Source organism: Manacus candei, unplaced genomic scaffold (assembly GCF_025592945.1).
Source record: "Manacus candei isolate 608988 ecotype Guabito, Panama unplaced genomic scaffold, ASM2559294v1 h1tg000028l, whole genome shotgun sequence".
NCBI classification, from domain to species: Eukaryota; Metazoa; Chordata; class Aves; order Passeriformes; family Pipridae; genus Manacus; species Manacus candei.
This window is the reverse complement of record NW_026138076.1, coordinates 35,823,121-35,845,865: the sequence shown is the minus strand read 5'-3', so window position 1 is coordinate 35,845,865 and position 22,745 is coordinate 35,823,121. Positions and strand designations below refer to the sequence as shown.

Below are 22,745 nucleotides of genomic sequence, written 5' to 3'. Positions count from 1 at the left end.
TTGGAATCTTTCCTGCTTAATGTTTTCATCGTTAAACCAGGCACAAAAACTGCAAGTTTACTCACGACATTTGTGGATGACAAAAATTGGGAGACCCTATCAGGAGGGAAGAGATCTGAAAAATATTACCAGAAGAACAAGAATGTAATGAAGTTAAATGCAGAAGCATAAATAATAAAAGCACACATACAGATATCATTTGTCAGTAAGCTGAAAATGGAAGAAAAATAGAAAAAAAGAATTAATCAACTGTGAAATTCCCTAGTACCTGCGGAGCACTGATGTGATTTTCTTTGGAGAGGGAAATGTCAATCTGGGACATGTTAATCAAGATGTTTCCAGTGGAAACACTAAATCTATAACAGAAGATGACATCAGTAACGTGTCCTTAGGACATTATATATGATTTTGTTATCTCATGACCATGGAAAATACAAATCTGAACAGGTGTAAAGAAAGGCTACCGAGATCACCAGGAATGCCACAATCTTTCCTTACAAATGGAGGCAAGGCAACTTCAACTTATTCAGCTCAGGAAAATGAAGTTGACACAGGATATGGTTTCCCTCTAAAAATACCCAGGAGTCAAACAGCAGTGAGGGATAAGAACTATTTAAACTTGTATGTGACTAAACTTAGTCTGGAAATGAGATGCAGGTTGCTGGCCATTAAAGCAAACAGAGGTGAGGACAGCTTTCTGATTGGAACAGCTGGGATCAGAAAAGCTTTTAAGATGTAAATTCAATTGGGAAGAAATGCTGTAGCATTTTAGGAGGGAAAGGCTCTGGCTCAGGCTTGATGACACATCAGTTTGTGTGACTCCTTGATCCACCCAAGGAGGGCATAGAGAGGTGGCAGTTTCTGACTGCCCACTAGGGATGCAAGACACTCTTATGTACTTATGGTCCCTTCTGTCCCTCTTGCTCATCTTGATTTATGTACAGCATTTCAGCCAAAAATATTAGCACAATGCAGGTTTCATTCTTCTGGTGGTGACACCCAGATCTATGTGGCAAGCCAACCTTGGAAAGCCAAAAAGGAACTGGTGTTTTCACAAATAAATCATAGTAACATAATTCACACATAAATATGTCACTGGTGTGTACAAGTTTGGTTCAAATTCTTAAAATGTATAAATATAAGCTTCTCTAGTGGCTGTTTCTTTTTTTCTCCCCATTCTCCTCTGTCAGTAAAGATTAGAGGTATTTTATTTACTGTGGGAATGGTTATTAGTTCATTTAATATTTTTTGTGGGCAGCAGCTAAAATAAGATCTCCTGGACATGTTCTCAGATCTTACTGCTCTCATGCCTGGCTTCTTTTTTTTTTTCCCCAGAGAAATATAGCTCTAGACATGGTTACAAAGGTCTCTGCGTGCACAGGTTTTTATATGGATTTACCTAAGGTGTTATTAAATTCAAGTCAGTTAAGTCAACACAACTGGAAAGCTAGGTTGATTCTTTTTTTCTTTATTTATTTCTATGTGCTTGTAAATGCATTGTTCGACCTGCTTATACACTGGGATGTCACTAGTTTTGACTACGTTCGTTTTTGTACCAGGTCACTTACATGAACTTGAAGATGACGCGGGGTTGTGGTGGGGGAGCCACAAATGGCATCTGCTGAGTGCCCGTGTTGATCTGCAGAACAGACCTGTCTTACGAACAGGCTGTGCTTTTGTGAGTTAGAGGTGCCAGTAGGAATAACGCTGGGGAGCTTGCTGCACCCCTCCTGTGGCATCTGTCCAAATCCATGTGCCAGGCTGCTCCTGACCTGCCAGGCTCTTCGTGCCACAGCTTGCAGCCGCTCCCTCCCTCGCTAAGGCAATATCTTACACAGAAGCCTATAGGTGAAGCTGCACCTCTTCTCCCATGACATTAATTAATATAAATAACTGCAAGGATCACTCTGAAAGTTTGGTTGTCTACCTGCCAAACCCTACTTAATTGGTATTCATGGTGAATGGCAAACATAGCTCAAAGACATCACTCAGCAAGCTCTTCCTGCACAGCTGATGGACTGTAATTAAACCACACCAGGCCACAGATTTCTGCATTAACCTTTCCCTGCCATTAAGGAAAGAGCAAATTAAGGTAGGCAGCTCGCTTCAAGAGGTAAGAGCAGGGATGATTGAAGGCATTACTCCTGTAACTTGCTTGGCTCTGATTTTTTTTTTTTTCCTTCTCATGTATTGCTGCATTTGAAGAAGCAGAAAGGGCTATGTCAGCCTGAGGTAGGGTAATCCAGTAGTTAGGAAGCTGTGCAAGAATTTGGAAGAACTGGTTTCAATTCTTTGACAGTTGATTCCTTGCATGTATAAATGTTTATTGCCTCTGGTCACCATCTGTAAAATGTGGCTAATGCTTCACAGTGGGGCTGAGGATGAAGTTGTTCAGGCTGTGATGTACAGAGAAGCTTCAGATTGGTTTCAGTCCCCGAAATGGGCCATGTTTAATGTGATAAGTATGTAACCTTGAGTTCCTCAAAAGGCTTCTCGTGTTTCCTGGAATGAAAAGATTTAGTTGCTGGTTCATTGATTTGGACTCACAAGGAGGAAATGTTTAACCTGTAGCATGGGCTGAGTCATACACATAGGTGGTCCTTCTTTTACCAGAGAAGGAGGGAATAAAACGTATTTTTCTAGCTTAGAGCTTGGGATGACTAGGATCCAATGTGACCACTTAGTCACTACAAAGGAGTCCAGTAATAACAAACACTTATTTCCTTTGTTTACGCAACTTACTGAGATTCTAGGGTCACTATAAATAAGGAGTATTGTATTAGTAAATATTACTTTTTCTTTGCAAAGGAAAGGAACAATAAAGAAAAATTAAAGAAGGCTTGATATGCTAAAAAAAAGAAGAAATCATTGTTCAAAAAAGACAATAAATCCATTTATAACAGTAAGAGCTTTAGTGGCTAACTATCTAAAGCAGGAAGACCAGTGCTGCTAACTTTTCAATCTGATGAAAGTCACAGACTTAAAAACTGTCTTGATCACCAATATAGTGAGTGAACCATAGTCAGAGAGGATGAGGGCTTACAGAATCAGCAATGCAAGAAAACATGCCTGGTAGGAAAACAGGCTGATGAAAAGTGATGATTGTCAGCATATCTGGAGGGAGAATAGGGCTCTAAGATGAGGGAGGAAAAAAAAAAGGTGGCAAGTAAGAGTAAACTTGATCATGGGGGATTTTTTGGCTGACAAAGCCAACCCAAAGTGAACTGGGTGGGTGTAGCTGCCCAGCTGAGTGAATCCTGAACTTCTGGCCAGCCACTCTGTGCCCCATCACTGGCTCCTCCCATGTAAGGAAGTCTTTGGGCTAACTGAAGTTATTGTGATGGACAGGATGTATGAGAGAAGATGCCATTCAGCACCGGGTACCTTTCCAAAACGGGGACAGGAAAACGAAAAACAGACAAAGCAAACAAACAACAAAACCACAAAAGACCAAACAAACGAAAAAATAAAAGTCCTTCTGTGATACAAGTATTAGGCAGTTTGGGCTTCATTGTGACCAAAGTGCAACAGCTTGCCCTGCCAAAAGCTGGCTGCAGCCCCTGCTTCTCAGAAACACATAGAAAATATCTAATTTCTTTCATTTTTTGGCCACAGAGCTGTCTTGGAACTGGAAATAAGCTGTTAGGCTATAGATAATATTCACATTAACCTCTTTAGAGAGAGGGTTACTTTGTGCTGAACACCAGTTATATGCTGAGTGTAAATATTTGCATTAGCTTTACCTCTGGAAGAAAAGCAAAAGTGAAAGTAGCAGTGCAGTAAAAAGCACAGCTCGTAGTTCAGTGCCTTAACACACAAAAAGCTAATGTTAGATTAAGTGCTGGTTAATTGAGAATAGCTCTACTGTGCATTGTTAATCTGTTCATAATTTACAGGCTACTTTTTCCATTTACAAGCTCCTTTTTGTACTTCACCACCTCAGGTGATACTCTCTGTCAGTTTTGCAGTGCCCATTATCTGGCACCTAAGGCATTTCATTAGCATTTAAACGAAACTTAAGTGCCTGAGTAATTCAGAGATAGGTTGTATCTGCATGGCTAGCTGACTACTGCATTTAATTAATTTCCAGACGTCTTCCTTCCTTGTTAAGAGGGAAAAATGCAAGCTCTGTCTAAAATCTGGTGGTGGTAGGAAGAACAGGCAGGCCACAGTTCTAGCTGCTGCTGAGGTTTCTTGCTCAACTTACTATCTCTTATTTCACTATTCAGCTCTAATGAAAAGCTTTTTCTCAAAGAGGAGAATATTTGAAAAGTGACCAAGAATGGAGAGAACTCGAACTAATGAGTTGCCTCTATTTCTGTGCCCTGTCTCTGGAGGCAAAGGAAAACAGATTCATTTGTTATCACGCCGCAGAAAAGTGATGACGGACTAAAAGACGAGACTGCCAGCTTTGAACTGGGAGTGGCACTGGCCTGGGTGCAGTGGGTGGGGATGGTGCAGATTGCATGAGGACTCACCACGGGTGAAACCTGCTGCAATGCCAACCAGTAAAAGTCTCCCTGCAAGTTCTTCCTCAGTCATGGTGAGTTAACATAACAGTGTCTTGAGATGTTGCATGTGCAGATAGTTTGGGCAACCTACTCCACCAACAAGAAAAGCTGAAGGCTTTGGGAGAACTGAAGTGGAAAAGGATGTTTTTCACTGAAGTGGCAAAGTGCAAAATCAAGCATGGCCACAGGCTGTGTGCTCCGGTGAGCCGAAAGCAGATTGCTACCCAAGCAGTCAGCACAGGGACCCCATGACCTAAGAAATGTCACGTGATTCACAACTGGGAGTGGGGTCCTGGAGCTTTTTCTACTCTAATAAATAAAACAGCATGAGAGTGACCTAAGGCCCTTGTGACACAATGAAAAATCCCTGTGTTGGGGGAATTTTTACCTCTATGAATTAAAATCATGTGAGACAGTCTGTGCATGTAAAGGGGATTTTCAGTTTTGCCTGATTAGAGATATGTAATAGAAAAAGAGCAGACTAAAGAAGAAAGATTTCTGAAAGAGTGGTTCAGCTACAGTAGTGTGGGGTTTAGATTCTTTTATTTTTGAGATACTGTTTGAGATGCATTTGTCCTAGTCACGGCAACTTAGAAGACACACAATGAGGTGGGGCAATGTTAAAATACCCTTGTTATGGTTGACGTAACTGGGGTTCAGAGGACTGGACATCGCCTGGTTTCATGCACACCCAGGCACCTAGGGCATGTGTCTCCTAACCCAGCATCATCTCCAGTCTGAAGGGTCTCACTCAGATTAGCCTGTGAAATGGGCACAGCAGGGCCAAACACAGCCTCTCAGCTGGGCAGGTGACAAAGGGAGCAAGGGACAGTGCTTTTGGGCCAGGGGGGAATGGCGGGGCCATCCATTATGAGGACTGTGTGTTGTGTTGGCTGGTGATAAATAGAATTTAAAGCTTCTTCCTGCACTCCTCCCCAGTAAATCCATGCTTGCAGAGGGGACTGAAATCCTTTGAATGGTACTCATCATGGCTGGGCTTCACGAACGAAGATTTGGGGAGGGCTCTACTCATGTTTGCTACAAGCGTGCTGGTGGCTAAAAAGGCCAATACGAGATAGGCACGTCCGGTTGCAAAAGGCACAGCAGAACTAACGGTACTGTTAACCACATGCACATTTTTTTCGCAGCCGTTTTTAGTTGTAATGATTTCTGATTCACATGAATTATGGCAGGAACTTCAAGCCTCACCTAGCCGTGAGGTGCAGCTGAACACAACACAGAAGTGCTGTCGCTTCATCTTCGCTCTGTTCCCACTTCTTGCAAAGTGGTGGCCGTGGCTGGCACTGGTACGCCCAGCAGTATGCTCTCCCAGCCATCTTGCCCTGCCTCAGGCTTGAAGATTGTCAAATGGACTGTCTCTGTGTTAAATAAACAGTTGTATAACATAATCTGATGAAGCATCAGCTTAGAACCTGTTTCAATTCTTGCACTCACTCCTACGGAGAGGCCGTGCCAGAAACCTTCCTTTCCTCCTTGCTGGCAGATCCCCTCTAATTTCTGAGCTGAATTTATCCATGGCTACTCTATACCTGTTTGTTCTTGTGCCAGCGTTTTTTGTTAACTTGAACAGCTCTTCTGCCTCGCTGCTGTTCCCCACTTTGATGCACTCAGGAGGCAAGGACATCCCTGTCAACTCTCACATTACTCCCCATTAAATAAACCAAACTGCCTCTTTCTGCAAGGTCTCCTGCTCTGCTGCAGGCTGCCCTAGCAGCTTCCCCCCTCTCTGCCCGGCGCAGCAGCCCCTTCCCTCGGAGCAGGAGCTGGAGCGGCACACGGGGATCAGCCCCTTCCCGCTCGCCCTTGCGTTTCACAGGTGCGCCTTGAGCTACTTGTGTGTAAAGCAAAGCTGGGTGAAAGCGAGCGTTTTACTATCAAAAAACCAAAACCCAATAAAAGTGGGGAACGGCGCCCCTGAGCCTTTCCGGCCCCTGCCCCGCTCCGCCGTCCCGTCCCATCCCGTGTCTGCCGGGCAGGGCTGGGCCGGGCCGGGCCAGGGGAGGAGCGGCGGGAGACGGAAGTGAAAACAAGACCGGGGGGACGGAGCTGCCGCCTCCCAGACGAGACGCGCTCCGGGTGTCTTCGCCGCTCCGCGCTGTGCCTCACCGCCGGGTGAGTGACTGCCGGGGGCGGCAAAAAACAGGGTGGGGGGCGGAGAAGGGGAAAGGGGGGATTGAGCAAAAAGTCGGTAGGCTGGACGCGGTTTTTAAAGCTTGACGGTGCTTATTTTCTTTTCGTTTTATTTTTGTGAGCGGGGGCGCGCAGTCGGTCGCGGCTGCGGAGCGCCCGGCGGGGATGCCCCGGCGCAGCGCCTCGGGGAGCCCGAGCTGCGGGACACCGGCGGGGCTCCTTGCCCTGAGCCGAGCGCGCTGAGGTCCCCGTAGGGCTGCTCGGGCGTGGGGTTCTGGTGTGCCCCGGTCCCCGGGCTTTGTGGCACAGGTGGGGCTGCACGCTGGGGTGCCTCTGGAGTGCCTGGAACAGAGACCGAGCGCGCTGGGGGGGCTGGCGTGGGGTGTTTGGTCCCCCCAGCCTGGCGTGGCCCTGGAGCAACTCGTCCCGGCGAGTTGTGCAAAGGGGGTGCCGCAGAGTACAGGAGCTTGTGCTAGCGCTGCCCCTCAGCCCTTCCTCCGGCACAGCTACTTTTCCCGGGGGGGTGGGAGGGGAGAGCCCCGCTGGGCACTGCTGCGTCCCTGCTGCTCTGTGTCCTGGCCGGCAGTGGGGCAGGCCGGCGTTTCTGCCTGGATTTTGAAATTCACCCTTCCAGAAGTAGATCCACCGAACGTTTGATCATCTAAAGGAGAGTTGCACAATTTGACCCTTAGCTGGTGTGTTTTCACAATGCTCCCCACGTGAAGTGGGGTTGGTGGGTTGAAGTGTTAGCTGTTGCTCTGACATATTTTAAGAAATTAGTTAAATAAAACTTTGAATGGATCTTCTTCATTTACCATTCCTTCCTGGTGTATTTGTAAGCCTAGAGATGCAGACATGTCAGGATTAAGGGGATGAGAAAGGAAAAATGAGTGATGCTGAGAGTGATGCACGGTATTTCAGCATGCAGTCTCCTGTTTCTAGTTGCCAATGCAAAAGAACAGTATCCTTTCCAATATAATTCAATTTCTTTTCTAGGTCTGTAATTGTAATTAGTTACAGCTACAACAGTTACAACTGTTACTTAGTTTAAAACAAACAAGCAAACAAACAAGTGCTTTCGTTTCAACTGACAGGTAAAGCCTTCTGCCTGTGCCGAACAACTGCATGTGTGCTGGTCATTAGATGTGGTTTGCTTTTCTGCGGTCTCATAGTTTACAGTGACCTGTCACTGCAGTGGATTTCATTTAAAGGTAGTGAAAAGTATTTGTATTCTTATGCAGAAAGAAATCTGTGACTAATTTAAATCCTCTTTTTACACAGTTCCTTGCACAGGGCAATTAAAAAACTTAGTTCTTACTTTAGCGGTGAGCAAGCCCCCTAAAAATCCTATCTCAAACTTGGTGGGGACTTTTCTTCCTCTTTAGCCACATGAGAGCTCAGTGGTGTGTTGAGTCAGTGCCTGGGGTCAGAGCTATCCCTTTGCTGGATGCCAACAGGCAGGGGCAGGTTGGGAATGGCCCAGGTACACAGGCACCTCTGTTACAAGCTCCAAATTCTGCTTCCTAATATGTATCTGGTACTGCCCAATGCCAGCAGCCCTGCTCTGGTTACCTGAGTGGCCGTCGATGTGAATAAAGTTCACTGTTTGATTTAGAACGAAGTCTGAGCAGTGTGGATTTCTGCTGCTATTGGAGGAGTACCCAGAAAGGTGTGTTATGGGTGGCTTTCTTGGGGAGTGACATCCCTATGCCGACGGGGGCTGTGTGACAGCCCTACTCTCGTGGTCCTTGAGGGTGGGCTGTGTTTGAGAAAAATCCACCACCTATAAAAAACTGACACAGCACCCCCCCGCCCCCCCCCCCGCCCTGCCGTGTATGAACAGCTAAAACCGGACTTTGAAGAGTTCGGTGGGGTTTGCAGCCAACTCGCTGCTGCTTGACTGAAGGTCCACCTTAAATGTCCCTATACGAGTATGGAATCTGGCTGTGCCCCGGTGTAGTCTTACACCAGCCCGCCCTGGTGTGCTCCTGCCTGGCTTCAACTATACAAAAATAGACGGCATCCACTACCTAAGATGTCATTGTAACATCGCTTATCTGAGGTGAAACTGAAGCCCTTATCTTTGACGCTGAACAGCAATTAAGTGCCTCGGTTGCCTTTTAAAGGTAATTTGTAGCCCACATTTGTAGAGAGGGAGATGTATGGGTTTTGCTTAGCACTGAGTTGCAGCTGTGGATATTTTGCTTTAGTTCACAGCTTTCATTTGAGGGTTGGTTTTAATATCTGTTTTGTCTGTGACATTGTTCTACCACTTGAAGCTATGCTATAAAAATAAAAAACTCACAGGGATTTTATTTTCTTCTGATTAACTTCAAAGTTGGGATGCTTTGACATTGTTGTATTTAGAAATAAGCTTTGAGCTGATGACATGGCAGCATATGATATTAATTTTGTTAGAAATGAATATGCCAGTAGTGCTAATGTCTTCCATACTCGGGTTTAAGGAATATATCAATTCATGCTTCTCTCAATATTGGCTTTTTTTAAAGATGAGCTTTAATGTTGTGTGAGTTTCACCACACACGCTGTTTTTTTACTAAGAAGTAGTTGTCAAATATTTTGGCCCTGTGAGTTCTCCAAGTCCATATTACCCATTCCCTAGTTATGTTTCTTTCTAAGCTATGGAGGAAAACATGTGAGGAATAAAAGCACAATGACAGACCTGGTGTAGGGTTTTTGGCTGATTTTGGGGGAGGGGAATACAGCCAAAGAAAGAGAGCTTTCAAAATGGCAAACAGTACCTTTTGTTTTTATCGTCATTAAATTAAAACTCTAATCCTCTTCTGCAGGCATCAGTTCCTTGGATTTGGTCCTTGAATACTAAACATCATGAGCAACTACAGCGTGTCTTTGGTTGGGCCGGCTCCCTGGGGTTTCAGACTTCAAGGGGGCAAGGATTTCAATGTCCCTCTGTCTATTTCTCGAGTAAGTGCATTCACTTCTTTTCCTGCATGTGGGTATCTGTTTGGCTGTGGCAAAACCACAACCTTCAGACAAAGCCATTAATTACAGAGACTGGGGCTCAACTTGCCCGGTGGCATGAAGGACTGTTGGGGGTCGGAGGAGGGGTTTGAACTGGGAAAATAAATCTTTGTTGTATGAAGGCTCCAAGAAAATTATCCTAAGAAGGACCGGTTCATTTGAAATGGTTGTTTTATCTGCACTTGTTTATGCAACAAACAAAAGAAACTACCCTTGAATTGCCTTCCCTGCTCCCATCCAGAAAACAGAGATGCAGAAGTTGGAGGCTGACAGGAAGCAAGCAATTTACTGTGCGGGGCTGAGCCTGTGGTGTTCAAATGGGAAGCAGTGGGAAAAAAATCACTTTTATTACCCTTGTTTGTTCAGCAGCTCTTAGCTGCTTGAGGATCTTCTGTGTCTGTTGTTACAAATCCTACTCTTTGCAATAAAAAGGTACTTAAATGACAGGAGTTGTAAATAGCAGTTCATCAATATGTGCCTGAGTGAACGTGCCAGTTTCTCATGAGTGTTTTATAGAGTATGTGCTCTGAACTGGTATTCAAAGGATTTGAGGAACTAAGTCAAAACAAATATGATCCTTGTACCCAGGCACTGTCTAACTAGTTTTTTACTTTAAAACTATGTTTTCAGGGAAGGCTTGTCTTTCAGTGTGGGCTGAGTTTCAAAGCCTTTCTCAGATGGCTGAAGCACTTTGCACGTAAAATGTAGGGACAGACTTTACAGTATTGAGCTTCTTGGATTATTGGAAATCTCTGGGTGAAGAAACTGGCTTCTGATGGCTCTGTACCTTGGTGCCTTTGAATTTGTGTACAAATGCCCCTTCTCTGTCAACAGCTCTCTTCCTCCTACATATTCATGTAGTTTAGTGACAAAGATGAATTATTTTTTACACCTGTTGGGACTGCAGAATTGATACTGCTCTGGTAGATGGTGCAGGTTTCTATTTGGGTTTATGCATCATGGCGATATTTTTAGCTAATCTTAACTAGCGATACAAACTCTGCCAGTTCATTTAGACTTGGCTTATCCTATCCACCCATGGATTATGTTGGTGAGGATAAAATACAGTTTGGCTCTGCAAAAGAAGAAAGAAGCAGTTTATTCCTGAATTCCAGGGACTTTCAAGCTAAACCGTAACTCAGTTTCTTGTTGATTAGCTGTTACTCGTACACTACTGAGAAATTTGAACTGGGCATGCAGATAGCTCTCTTCTGATTTGATGGTAGAAGGGCTTTCATGACAAAGATTTGCAAAAGCATAGGACCTTGTCTGCATAGGGTCCTTGTGTGTGATGCTGACTAGAAATTAGGCACTACAGGCAGTAAGCCATACTAAACAACCAGTTTCAGGATAGAGTAATACTTTTTTGTAGAGGCCTCTGTTGTTCTGGAGATCTGGAGTGCAGTCCTGCTGTAAGCAGGCTTCCCATCTAAAAGAGGAAACATATGTTGAAATTAGCCTAGACTACAACTTTATTGCAGGAATCAAATATGCTGTTGCATGAAGTAGCCTGGGGGAATTGGCCTAAATAGCTACCTATAAAAGCCTCAGTTATGGGATTCCCGAATGACAAATGTCAGTGCCCACAAGAGCAGAACATAGTGAACAATGGGGACCAGTATGGTTTTGGGACTTTAATTTGTGCATGGGTGGGGGAAGCACAATATCCAGTTCACTTACTATACCTTGGCACTGCTCCTCAGGTGAGCTGTTTCTTCCTACTCACAGTTCAGAGTATGCAAGTATTAGACTGCCTGGTGCCTTTTTTTTTTTTTTTTTTTTTTACCCCCCCTACTTTGGATCAAAAAAATGCTTACTTCTGGCATGCCAGTCCAGCTTTGGCCTGATAGCTGGAAGAATTCAACACCATGTTCCTGGTATGCTAGAACAGTGTGTACAATTCACCCCCCCAAGCCCTTCTTTTCCTGATGTAGCATAAATTCCTTCCTGTATCCGAAGGCTGCTAATTAAATTATTTTAGCAAAACAGTAATGAGACAGCAGAATTATGTTCCTTGGCAAAGAGGACTATTTGGTTTTGTTTTGTTTTTAGTTTGTCCTCTAGATGCTGAAGATGAATCTGGCTGGGTTACTGAGGGCTAATTTCCTGCTTTAGTTTAAACTTTTGAAATTAAGTTTAAATAAAGTATAGTTTATGAAGCACAGATAATACACTGGTTTCTAAAACTGTTTATCTGAAAAGTTAATCTCCTCCCTGATGATTTGAACAAATTAAGATCTCATGGTTCCTTGGAGAAAGTTTTTAGTAAGTTATTCGACTTTGTACAGAATGCAGTTTAAATGGGCGCATTCCTTGTTCCCTCTGTAAAGAAAAAGGAGCCTGTTTTGTGCTCTCAGATGAAATTCTTATGGTTAGCTAATGTCTAACAGGGTAACAGTAGTGCAAGGATAGCAGTAACATTTGATTTTTCATAAGCTAGTATATTGCAGACTAGTTGCAACATCATAACCAATAGCAGCAGTTATTGCAGGGCTATGTCAGTTAATTGCTAGAGCTCTCTGCCTGCTTTAAAGTTATCTGTATACTTTAACAGCTGTGCACATTTCACTGTAAGGGATACGTGTGATGTTGGGGGTATAGCCTTATAGTTAGTACAGTTTTATCAGTATAAGTGTATACTATATATACACACAGTTACATGTACATATATGAAGTATATACAGTTAGTGTGTATATATCAGTATAACACAAATGCAGGTGGTACTTGTTACGTATCTGGCTGGACTTCAGCAGGGTGAATGAAGCAGTATGGGAGCAGTGATGGGAGCGTGATGGACGGTATGGCTCTCGTGAAAGAAGGGCTGGAGGGAAGGAAGTTGCTCTGAAAGTAATCAGGAATAAAGGGTGGGCTGAGGTTTATTAACAGCCAAGTGTTAAAGTGGCTCAGGCCACTGCAAGTGACTGTACTGTAGGGCTTCCAGGTAGTTAATTCTGAGGTGGTACTTGTATAAGGAGAGATTGCTAACTGTGAGCACTTAGCTCACAGTGAAGAAGGCAGAAATTACTAGAGCCAAGGTATGCAAACTTAGATTATTCTCAGTTGCTACTCTCACTTTTTCCACATGGTGATTTGTGTAAAAGAAGCAACTGTTCTCCTCATTCCTTAAGACCTATGCTGTGATGCAAAAACAAAAAAAAACAAAAAAAAAAAAAAGGAAAACTAGAGCAGATAAGAACAAATTGCTGACATGCAAGGGTTATGATTTGCTAGCTGTAAAGTAACCATTGTAGGAAATGATTAAGATTCAGACTTTTTCCCTGTAATATATGTAGTCATGTGAAATGACATTTGTCATAATGCGATTGTTGTCACATGAATGAATGGATTGTTTCTGAATAACACAGGTGGCTGAAAAGTCAGCTACTTAATACACATGTTCACCTTTATCTGGTAGATTTGAGACATATTGTCCCAACACTGAGTGTTGGGTACACTGCAAGAATTACATCATGGGTCCTTCTTGTTTCTCAATTATTTTCAAACAAAATTTATTTACAAGTTTCAGGATATTCTGCTAAACATCAGATGAGACAAAAAAAGACTTTTCGTCATGATTGCCAATAATAGTGGATCTGGTGATGTCCATGTAGATTTGTAGTCTGGGATAAATCCTACTGACATGGAATATGTTCAGTTTGGGACTAATGTTGGTCTACACTTTACCTCCTAGATTTGTTTGCACAAGAGTTTATTCTCATTCAGTAGAAAAAAAAAAAAGAAATGCAGTTTTGGAAATAAGGTACTCCATACATACTACTAGGTAGGATTCTTGAAGTAGCTCTTGGGCTTGCTAAATATTGTATTTACAGAATTTGGGGTCAATGGTATCTACAACATGATCTGTGTTATTTATAACTATGCAATGCAGTAGCTTTTAAAACTATCCACACTTCATTATAGTTTGGATTAATATTATGGTTGCTTTAATTTTTTGGGACTAGGTTAGTTCCCAATGCTTAATTAACATAACCAGAATAAACTTAGTAAGCATGACTAGCATTAGAATTGTCAAAACTGCTGTCCTCTGAAGATTGAAATAAATAGTGTTCTGTATTGGTGATGTATTCATTATGTTGGGATGATCTGTGAGAGGTTTGGATATTTGTTCCAAATGTGTCCTTGATATGCTTGTAGCTTATCAAAATTTTTGTAGTATAGTCTCTAAATGGTGCTTCTCTCTGTTTTATGGCAAAGTTTACCACTAGAAACAAGGAAATACTAAAACAAAGCTATAGTTTGAACAGTAATGTAGCCTATATGCAGTATACTTTCCCACCTAACGCAAATACCTAGGATTTTTTCTTGTGTTTTAAAGTTACTTTCTTGTTGAATCTTCCAGCTATTCTCCTTCAAAACAGGCAACTCTAGCTATTGTCCTTCAGAAGGTGTTTCTCTATTTGTCTTTCTTCTCCTATAGGAATTAAATGTAATACTGTCATGTTGAAATGCTTGGCCTGACTGACAGCTCAGTTTTTCTACTGCAACTTCTTTCGGTGTGTTCCTCGCCCCCTCCCCCCCCCCCCCCCGCCATTTCTTTCTACTTCACTGGTCATTTGCTTCTTCAAAAAAACCCAAAACAAACAACCACTACTCTCCCTCTTAGAAATAACCCCTTATTTTTGCATGCTTTCAATTTTCATTATTTCAGCTGTTTCAGGTATGTTTTTCTGTGTTGAAGTTGCAACCTTATAGTTGATAGAAGACTCATCATAATAAATCTGTCAGCAAGCAGTACACCCATGGAGTAGGTGGAAGAGCAGCCCACCTTGAGATGAAGTAGGAATAAAAGTACAACACATCAGCTGCTCAATATTCATCCCACATGAGCTTGCTGACATTCTTTATGCTGGTGTCAGGAGGTCACTAGCAGAGGAGTTGTCTCCTCTGCTTTCCCTCTTGCCCATGTACATACATGGTTACCCAGCAAGTTGTCCACATGGATGAAGTATCTGTGATTGGTTTTGCACTGTGGTTGCTTATTCAGGGGCTTGGCCACTGGCTTTCTTAATATTTCCAAGCAGGCTGTTTGAAGTCATTAACATCTGTGAAAATAGTGAGAAGAGAATAAAGGAAAATGATGCTTTGAATGGACGTAGGGTATGTCAGCTTTGACTGATTAGAGTCTGACTGAGTCTCTTGCTCTTGTGTTTGTGTGAATTATGTGTCATTTCCAGTAAAATCAAGTTTTGTGTAAGTATGAAAAAAGTTATTCTAATGGAGGGCTGGGGAAATTGTCTTTCAAGCTGGCATGTGAAATAAGAGAGAAACACTAGAACAACTGCTGGCCCGACCAGTGATAATTGTGTCAGTAACTTTCACTTCATCCTGGAAGCTACTGAGAGCTACTAACTAAACCCTAACTGGCAGCTGATGGCATTGCTGTGCTGGTTTGGTTTATTACTGAGTTTGTACAAAATACAGCTGTATTTGTGATGGTCTGCACAAAATACAACTGAAATATTATTCCACTACGGCAACTGAGGTGGGTTGAGAACCAGCTGAATGGCAGAGCTCAGAGATCAGTGGTGCAGAGTCCAGTTAGAGGCCTGTAGTTAGCAGTGTTCCCTAGGGGTCAGTGCTGGATCCAATCCTGCTAAACTTATTCATCAGTGACCTGGATGAAAGGACAGAGTGTGCCTTCAGCAAGTTTGCTGATGATACAAAACTGGGAAGACTGTTTGATACCCCAGAGTGCTGTGCTGCCATTCAGTGAGACCTGGATAGGCTGGAGAGTTGGGCAGAGAGGAACCTAATGAAGTTCAGCAAAGTTCTTCCCCTTCATCTGGGGAAGAATAACCCCCTGCTGGTGCACAGGCTGGGGGCTGACCTGCTGGAAGGCAGCTCTGCAGAGAAGGACCTGGGGGTCCCAGTATACAACAACCTGTCCATGAGCCAGCTGTGTGTCCTTGTGGCTGAGGCGGCCAGTGGTGTCCTGGGGTGCATTAGGAAGATGGAGATGATCCTGCTCCTCTACTGAGCCCTGGTGAGGCTGCATCTGGAGTATTGTGTCCAGTTCTGAGCTCCTTAGTACAAGAAAGATAAGGAACTACTGGAGAGAATCCAATGGAGGGCTGTGAAGATGAGTAGGGGACTGGAACATCTCTTTTATGAGGAAAGTCTGGGAGAGCTGGACCTGTTCAGCCTGTAGAAGACATATTTTAAGGGCAGGTGTCAAGAGGATGGGTGTCAGACTCTTTTCAGGAGTGCCCAGGACAAGGAGCAACTGGCACAAACTGAAACACAGGCAGGTCTATCTGAATGTCAGAAAAATCTTCTTTACTTCAAGGGTGACAGAGCACTTAGGCTGCCCAGAGAGGTTGTGGAGTCTCCATCTCTTGAAATATTCAAAACCCACCTGGATACAATCTTTTGCTGCCTGCTGTAAGTGAACCTGCTGTAGTAGCAGGATTGAACTAGGATTTCCAGACATGCCTTCTAACCCCAACCGTTCCGTAATTCTGTAACTTCGTGACACAGGGTCAGACACTGTCAGACGGCGCAGCACTTACCCATTGATGCTGCTCCTAGGGCAGCAAATGCTCTATTTTACTGGAGCTATTAGTGCTTATGAAATGAATGGGATTTGCCAAGACACCAAGCAAGAAGTGTTATTCTGGTCTGTTTAATTCTGTTTACAAGATGTGGTTTACTGAAAAATACACTGAGAATGACAAATGAGCTACCAGTGCCAAAGTTTGTATCCTCTCTGTATTTAGTCCTGAAGGAGCAGAGGTTTTTCTCTGGATAATTAAAAAGCTCCCAGCTGCACAAGTGGCTTAATATGAGCAAGTGTTCTAAAAGTCCTAAGAGTGATAGTTAGTGCTTTGGAGTTTGCAGAGTTGTCCGCAGGCAACAGTCTACTTTAGAGAGCACCTCAGTTTAATTTGAAGGTGGAAAGAGAGGTGAGTTGGTATGGATGTAATTTCCCGATTGCTTCTTTTCCCACTCCTGTTAAACCTCCTTGTGCTGAAAATTGGGAAAGGGGCTATGTTTCCCTATACCATTTGTTTTCCTTGCCTTGTATATTCTGCTGTGCAATTTAAAACAAGACCAGCACTGGAGTGTGCTTAGGAAGAAAGGAGGGCGTGGGGAAGAGAAGGCGTAAAGAAAGTGTCTGCATCTTGTCTCTTTCTGACCTTATTTGTCAGACAGCCTCCTCAGACTGAGTAGGAAGCTGACTTTTAAAAAATAGTTCCTCTACTGATGTCATTCCCGCAAAAGTGAAGCTGGCTGTACCGGGAGAAAAAGGAACCAAAGAGCTTGTAGCTGAGGGATATCTGATGTGATGTGTGAGCACATTCTTTTCACATTAAAAAATGCTGGTTCCTCTTTTTCCCCTTATAAGTGACAGTTTAGTTACAGTATGAGGAGTACAAGCTAAATATTTCATGATGGAAAAACTAAAGTATTTGTTTGCAAGATCCATTTCTCAAAGACAGATGTAGTGAAAAATAAACTCTGATTAGATGTTCAGAGCAGATGCAAAATTGGCAGTCCTTCCAGAGGCCAAAAAGCAGGACCATTTATTGAATAGTAACTGCAAAAAAATTAGGCATGTTTTCTTTGCAAGTATTTGGCCCTGGAGGCCTGACAGCTTCTGTCGACTTCCCCACCATTTGGAGATGCTATTTTTAGTGTAACTGTTTTTCTCATTATTCATTGGCCGATGGCTATCAAAAGGCATTGTGAGAAGAGACATGGTGTTGAAAGGTTTGTTTGTTTGGCTTTGGTATGAAGCCAGGAGATAACATTGTGGGATTTTTTTTTTTTTAAATTTGTTTTGACTTTTTAAGAATAGATTTCATGTTATCAATATAAGGGAAAGTGTGAGAGAAAACTGTCTCATATGCCTAAGGCAGTAGAAATATGGGAAAGGTGATATTCTTCTTGCCAGTGGTCATAAAGAATGAAAATTTGAGGCTGAGATTTGTTTAAACAAATATGAAGAATAGAATCACTTAGGTTGGAAAAGACCTATAGGATCATCAAATCCAACTGTTAAGCCAGCACTGCCAAGTCCACCACTAAACCATGTAGACATGTCCACATCTACATGTCTTTGAAATATCTCCAGGAATGGTGACTCAACTGCTTTCCTGAGCAGCCTGTTTCAATGCTTGATAACCCCTTTGGTGAAGAAATTTTTCCTAATACCCAGTGTAAACCTCTCCTGGCACAACTTGAGGCCATTTCCTCTTGTTCTATAGCTTGTTTGTTTGGAGAAGAAGCTGATCCTCATCTCACTACAATCTCCTTTCAGGTACCTGTAGAGAGCAATAAGGTCCCCCTGAGCCTCCTTTCTCCAGGCTAAACAACTCCAGCTCCCTCAGCTGCTCCTCATAAGACTTGTGCTCCAGACCCTTCACCAGCTCTGTTGCCCTTCTCCAGACACACTCTAGCACCTTAATATCTTTCTTGTAGTGAGGGGCCCAAAACTGAACACAGGACTCAAGATGTGGCCTCACCAATGATGAGTATGGGGGGACAAACCCTTCCCTAATCCTACTGGCCACATTATTCTTGATACAAGTCAGGATGCCATTGGCCTTCTTGGCTACCTGGGTACACTACTAGCTCATATTCAGTTGCTGTTGACTGGCACCCCCAGGTCCCTCTCTGCCTGGCTGCTCTCCAGCCACTCTGTCCCCAGCCTGTAGCACTACATGGGATAGTTGTGACCCAAGTGTAGAACCCAGCACTTGACCTTGTTGAACCTCATACAGTTGACCTCAGCCCATTGTTCCATCAAGTATGTTTACTTCTAGAGGTGGCTGTTACAAGAATAAAAACAAAAGGAAAGGAGGCCACTGCTAAGGACAGTGTTACATGAGTCTTTGAATGACCCAAGTCTTCAGGCCAGTAACAGTAGTGAAAATATGACAGAAGTACCTCTTCAGGTTCCCTTACTATACAAGGTCCCCAAGCTGAATTTGCAGAGAGATGTACTATCTTTTCTTAGAAGAGTTGACATGAGTTCCCTCTGTCTCTTCCAGTTTATCTGCTTCATTCATCACTCACCTTTCAACACTGTCACTTAATGGGTGGTGTCCCCCACATGGTAGCTTTTCATGTTTTGTCACTTCAAGACACCAGTGCAGTTTTATGTAGTCTCTTAGGTATGCTGTCCCAAGTAGAGAGGTAAAAGGGGGACAAAATAGCATCCTATAAGTTGATAGCTGTATTGTGATGCACACCCTCAAAGCAGATTAGTAAGTTCTGCACCAATGGAATAAACTATACTTTACAGCAAAACTACTGAATAAGCAGCCACAGAGCATAGAGACTTGTAGGCTAGAAAATTTCAAGTAGAATAGTCCATAATATTTTTCCACTTTGGATTAGTTTTATAGTTACTGTCTCATTTTGAGTTAGTCTTTCAATGGAAACTTCAGCTTAAACAGTTAAGCTTAGTAAAGTAAAAGCAAGAGATAGTTGAAAGTATTTTAACATATGAACTCTTGCAACTGCTGTCAGCTGTGGCTGTAGCAAAGCCCTAAAGTAAAATGTAATGCCTTGTGTGAAGTCCCATAGGCTAAAATGTGGATCTTGCCAGATCTCTAGTAGTCCTGTTGGAAAGGTCAAATGGTTTGCATGTTAACTGGATATGAAAGAAGTTTGACTTATCCTGGTCTATATTAAGGAATGACCTAACACAGTATCTAGTTTTTTCCCCTAACAAGTAATAGAACAATGTGAAGAACTTACCACAGAAAGGCAACAGAAACTTTTATTTTGTGTTAATTATTTCATGGTTCTTTTGAAGGCATGACTAGTGATTTAGGTCCTAAGCCTGGATTAATGCAGATTGTATCAATTTCAGAAGGGTAAAACTCCCTGTTTGTTAAGCTTCTGTATTTATGAATGTAATTGGATGATCTTTAGTTATTCTTACACCCAAAATTCTTTCAGGCTGTGGAGAAAATGATCAAAGTGTCTCTTTTAAGTGTGGTGATGTATTGGTAGCAATACCATTTGAGATTTTTAAAACAGAATTCTGTAGGGCAAAGGCAAAATGCTGCAAGCATAAAAAATACAGACTTAAAGATGCATTTTTATTATTAAAAAAGATTATATCACCTTGATGGAAACTCTATAACATTTTGTTCAGTACCCTTGAAAAAAAAATCAAACAGGCCAACTTTGCTGTGTAAATGCTTCCTCTGCCAGACAGAGCAGCTCAGTCTCAAAGTTTATAGTACATCTGCTATTAGAGTTTTTTCTTTACAATGTGTGTCTTATGTATGACAAACCAGGTGTAGTTCTGAGTCCAATGCTGCTGGTAAGCAAAACTTTTCATTCTTTCCTGTGATGTAAGAGTTCAAAATTGATGGGGGGTATGGGTTTGTTTTGGTTTTTTTTTTTTGGTGGGGGTAATGTGTGTCTACTTTGATTTCAACCCCTTCTCTTTGTGGTTCTAGACATAGCATCGCATTGTGAAAGACATGGAGTGGTAGACTAATGGGATTGTTTATCTTCAACTTGCTTGTGTATCTAAGCAATGCCTTCTGTGCTGCTCTAATTTTCTTTACTTAATGCCTAATGCTTTTACTTAGGGAAATGGAAGGCTTTTAAGCCTTTAAACAGTAGTAATCAGTGGCTAAACGTGGTTGTCAGAAGAAAACCTATGCTTGCATCTTCATGATGGAGCTTAAAGCCAGCTTTACAGATGGAACTCTTCCTCCATCATGCCCTAAGCTGGGACAGTAGGTGGGACTGGTGCAGCAGGGGTTCACTGAGCCCAACAGGCTTGGTGGCGGGAGCTGGAGCTGCTGTCACAGTGGTGGGGGCAGATACCTGGGGACAATACAGGCTAGAAGTGGTGAAGCCAGACTTGCTAGGACATGTCTGTCAGCATACTAAGCTGTGAAAACTGTCACTGAATGCTTATTAAATTACAGCTTTTGCCAGCTACGAATAGAGTCTGTTCTCTCCACTTTTCAGCTGTCGTATTGTGAGAACTGGCTATAAGCAAAAGTCATTGTAGCAGGGGTTTACATGAATCTCCTTTGAGAGCATATTCAATTTTTAAATTAAGTTAATTTGGTATTGTGCAGATCGAGTGTAATCCTGTAAAGGCTGAGAACCCAAGCCTTGACACTGCAAAAACTCTTAAACAGAAGTGTAATTTTAGGCATACAGATTGTTTCCATAAGATGACTCTTGCCTAAGGCTTGGCCTGTGTTGATGCACATTACCTCTCAGCACCCTGCAGTTTTTGGTCTTCAGACTGTTACCAGAAGGAAAGAAGCATTGACTTGCTTGGAGGAGACAACTGACCTTTCCCAGACAACTTTCAACTTTCTCTCAAAGATGTATTAGCCAGCGATTGACAGCCATAAGAGAACTGACTAGCGGAGAAGTTTGTATGACATCCTGAGAGCTCAAACAGTAACAGACCTTTGACTGGCCAGTCAGTCTTCATCACTAAAACTATAGGGCTAACATCAAGTGGTGTAGTAGCATTTGGAGATAAGGATTCTTTGCATATTAGGTGTGTGGTGACTTTTTCATGGTCTGGAAATGCTGTAGAGATTCTCTATCCCCTTCTCTCTCTTTGCAGTGTGCAATTACTGCACACTTAAGCTACAGCTTAGTACCTCAGAGAAGGTCCTTTTCCTGTGTAGCTTGGTAAAACTATTGCTCCTGAACCACTTACTAAAATAGTTGAGCTTATGAACAAAATACAGATGAGTAGGCTTTTTTGACTGAAAATAAATTTTGTGTATCTGTCTAGAAATGCAATTTGCTTTCAATGTGAAACCCAAAAGATGGTTTTCTTGAGGTGTGCACTTAAAGCTTGGAGGCTTGAATTCTTGCAATATCTCTCTGGATGAAAGTATCACTATCCCTCTTATGTCAGAGGGAATGTGATACTCTCTGGCCAGTTGAATAGCTGCACTGTGGGAGTATTTTTCTTCCACTGACACATCTACACTTGAACTTTAAAGTGTAGAAACTGCTGATTATTAAAACTTCAAATAACATTAATTTGTTTTGATACCTGACCTGATGAAAACTGCAGCAGTTGCAGTTGACAGCCCAGACCATTTTATAACTGTCTTGGATGGTGTGGGATGAAATAACTGGAAATTGCTCACAGGAAGCTCTGATTACAGTAGTTAAAGGAAGGATCTAGGGCAAACCAGTTGGTGTTGATGCTTTACTTTTTAACCTCCTACTGTTGCAGACGGCTAAACTGCTGGGGTTTTCTCCCTTTGCTTCCTCCTTGCAAATGCAAGGCACACTTTTGGCATAGTGATGGAGACACACGGCTGTAAGTACACAATTTTGGATGTTGTAGCCATTGGCATCAACTGGCTCCTGACCTCATCAAAAGGATGGAGTGCCTCCAGTGCTTCTGGTAACTCTGAATGCCTCCTCTGTCACAACTGTATACGTTTTTTTATTGCATATCCTAATCTATGCCTGTTTGATTAGCTCAGTAATTCTCCCATTCCTACTTTCTGACTTCCGTTGCTCCCTTTAGTAAGGAACATATTCCCAGGGTACAAAATGAGGTTTTGTAGAAATTCCCTTGTCCTGCTTTGCCCTGATGATGATTACCTAGTATAAGTCAGCCTCTATCTTCCAGCACGGACTCATTACCTTGAAAACTTGGAGAGGGGCTGCATATGGGGGAGAGGTGAGGCCTCACAAGAGGGAATACCTCATGAAAAAAAATATTATCCAGAATAAGGGGATAAACATGAGCTTTGTGGAATGGGTAACTGCTGTGCTTCAGGAGAAGCATACGTTGAGAGGGGCAGCATGCAAATAGTTTAGACTTAAATGCAATGACATTCATGTAATATTAGTATCAATTCTAGGAAACGTAGTGCATAACAATGGGCATTACAAATTAGGAAATACCTCACTTCAGCATTTGAGATAGCTAACCACTCAGATTGAATCATAGTTGGTTTTCTAGTGCCATTTTGTTGAGTTTCTGCCAAATAGGTTTGAGTCTTTCAGTTTGTCACCTGTTTTTCTTTTAGCAGAAAGAGGAAGGTAGTTTTACAAGAACACAATTTGTACTGCCTTCAAGTTTTTGCCCTTGA

General features: G+C 42.6%; 1 protein-coding gene across 12 annotated transcripts in view; it reads left to right on the top strand.

Annotated features, from left to right (window-relative positions):
• The first annotated feature begins 6,503 nt into the window (after nt 1–6,503).
• PDLIM5 (PDZ and LIM domain 5) overlaps nt 6,504–22,745 on the top strand; it is a 126,635-nt gene continuing 110,393 nt past the window's right edge. For 2 of the 12 annotated variants that reach the window (XM_051789772.1, XM_051789771.1), the window contains exons 1-2: nt 8,672–8,788; nt 9,473–9,608. In XM_051789772.1, coding sequence (XP_051645732.1) covers nt 9,513–9,608 — 96 coding nt within the window. In that variant the 5' untranslated portion in view covers nt 8,672–8,788; nt 9,473–9,512. Of the gene's footprint in view, nt 6,645–7,756; nt 7,874–8,560; nt 8,789–8,818; nt 8,893–9,472; nt 9,609–22,745 lie in introns of those variants that run through there. The other 10 variants (XM_051789763.1, XM_051789762.1, XM_051789761.1 and 7 more) reach the window with 10 other exon arrangements.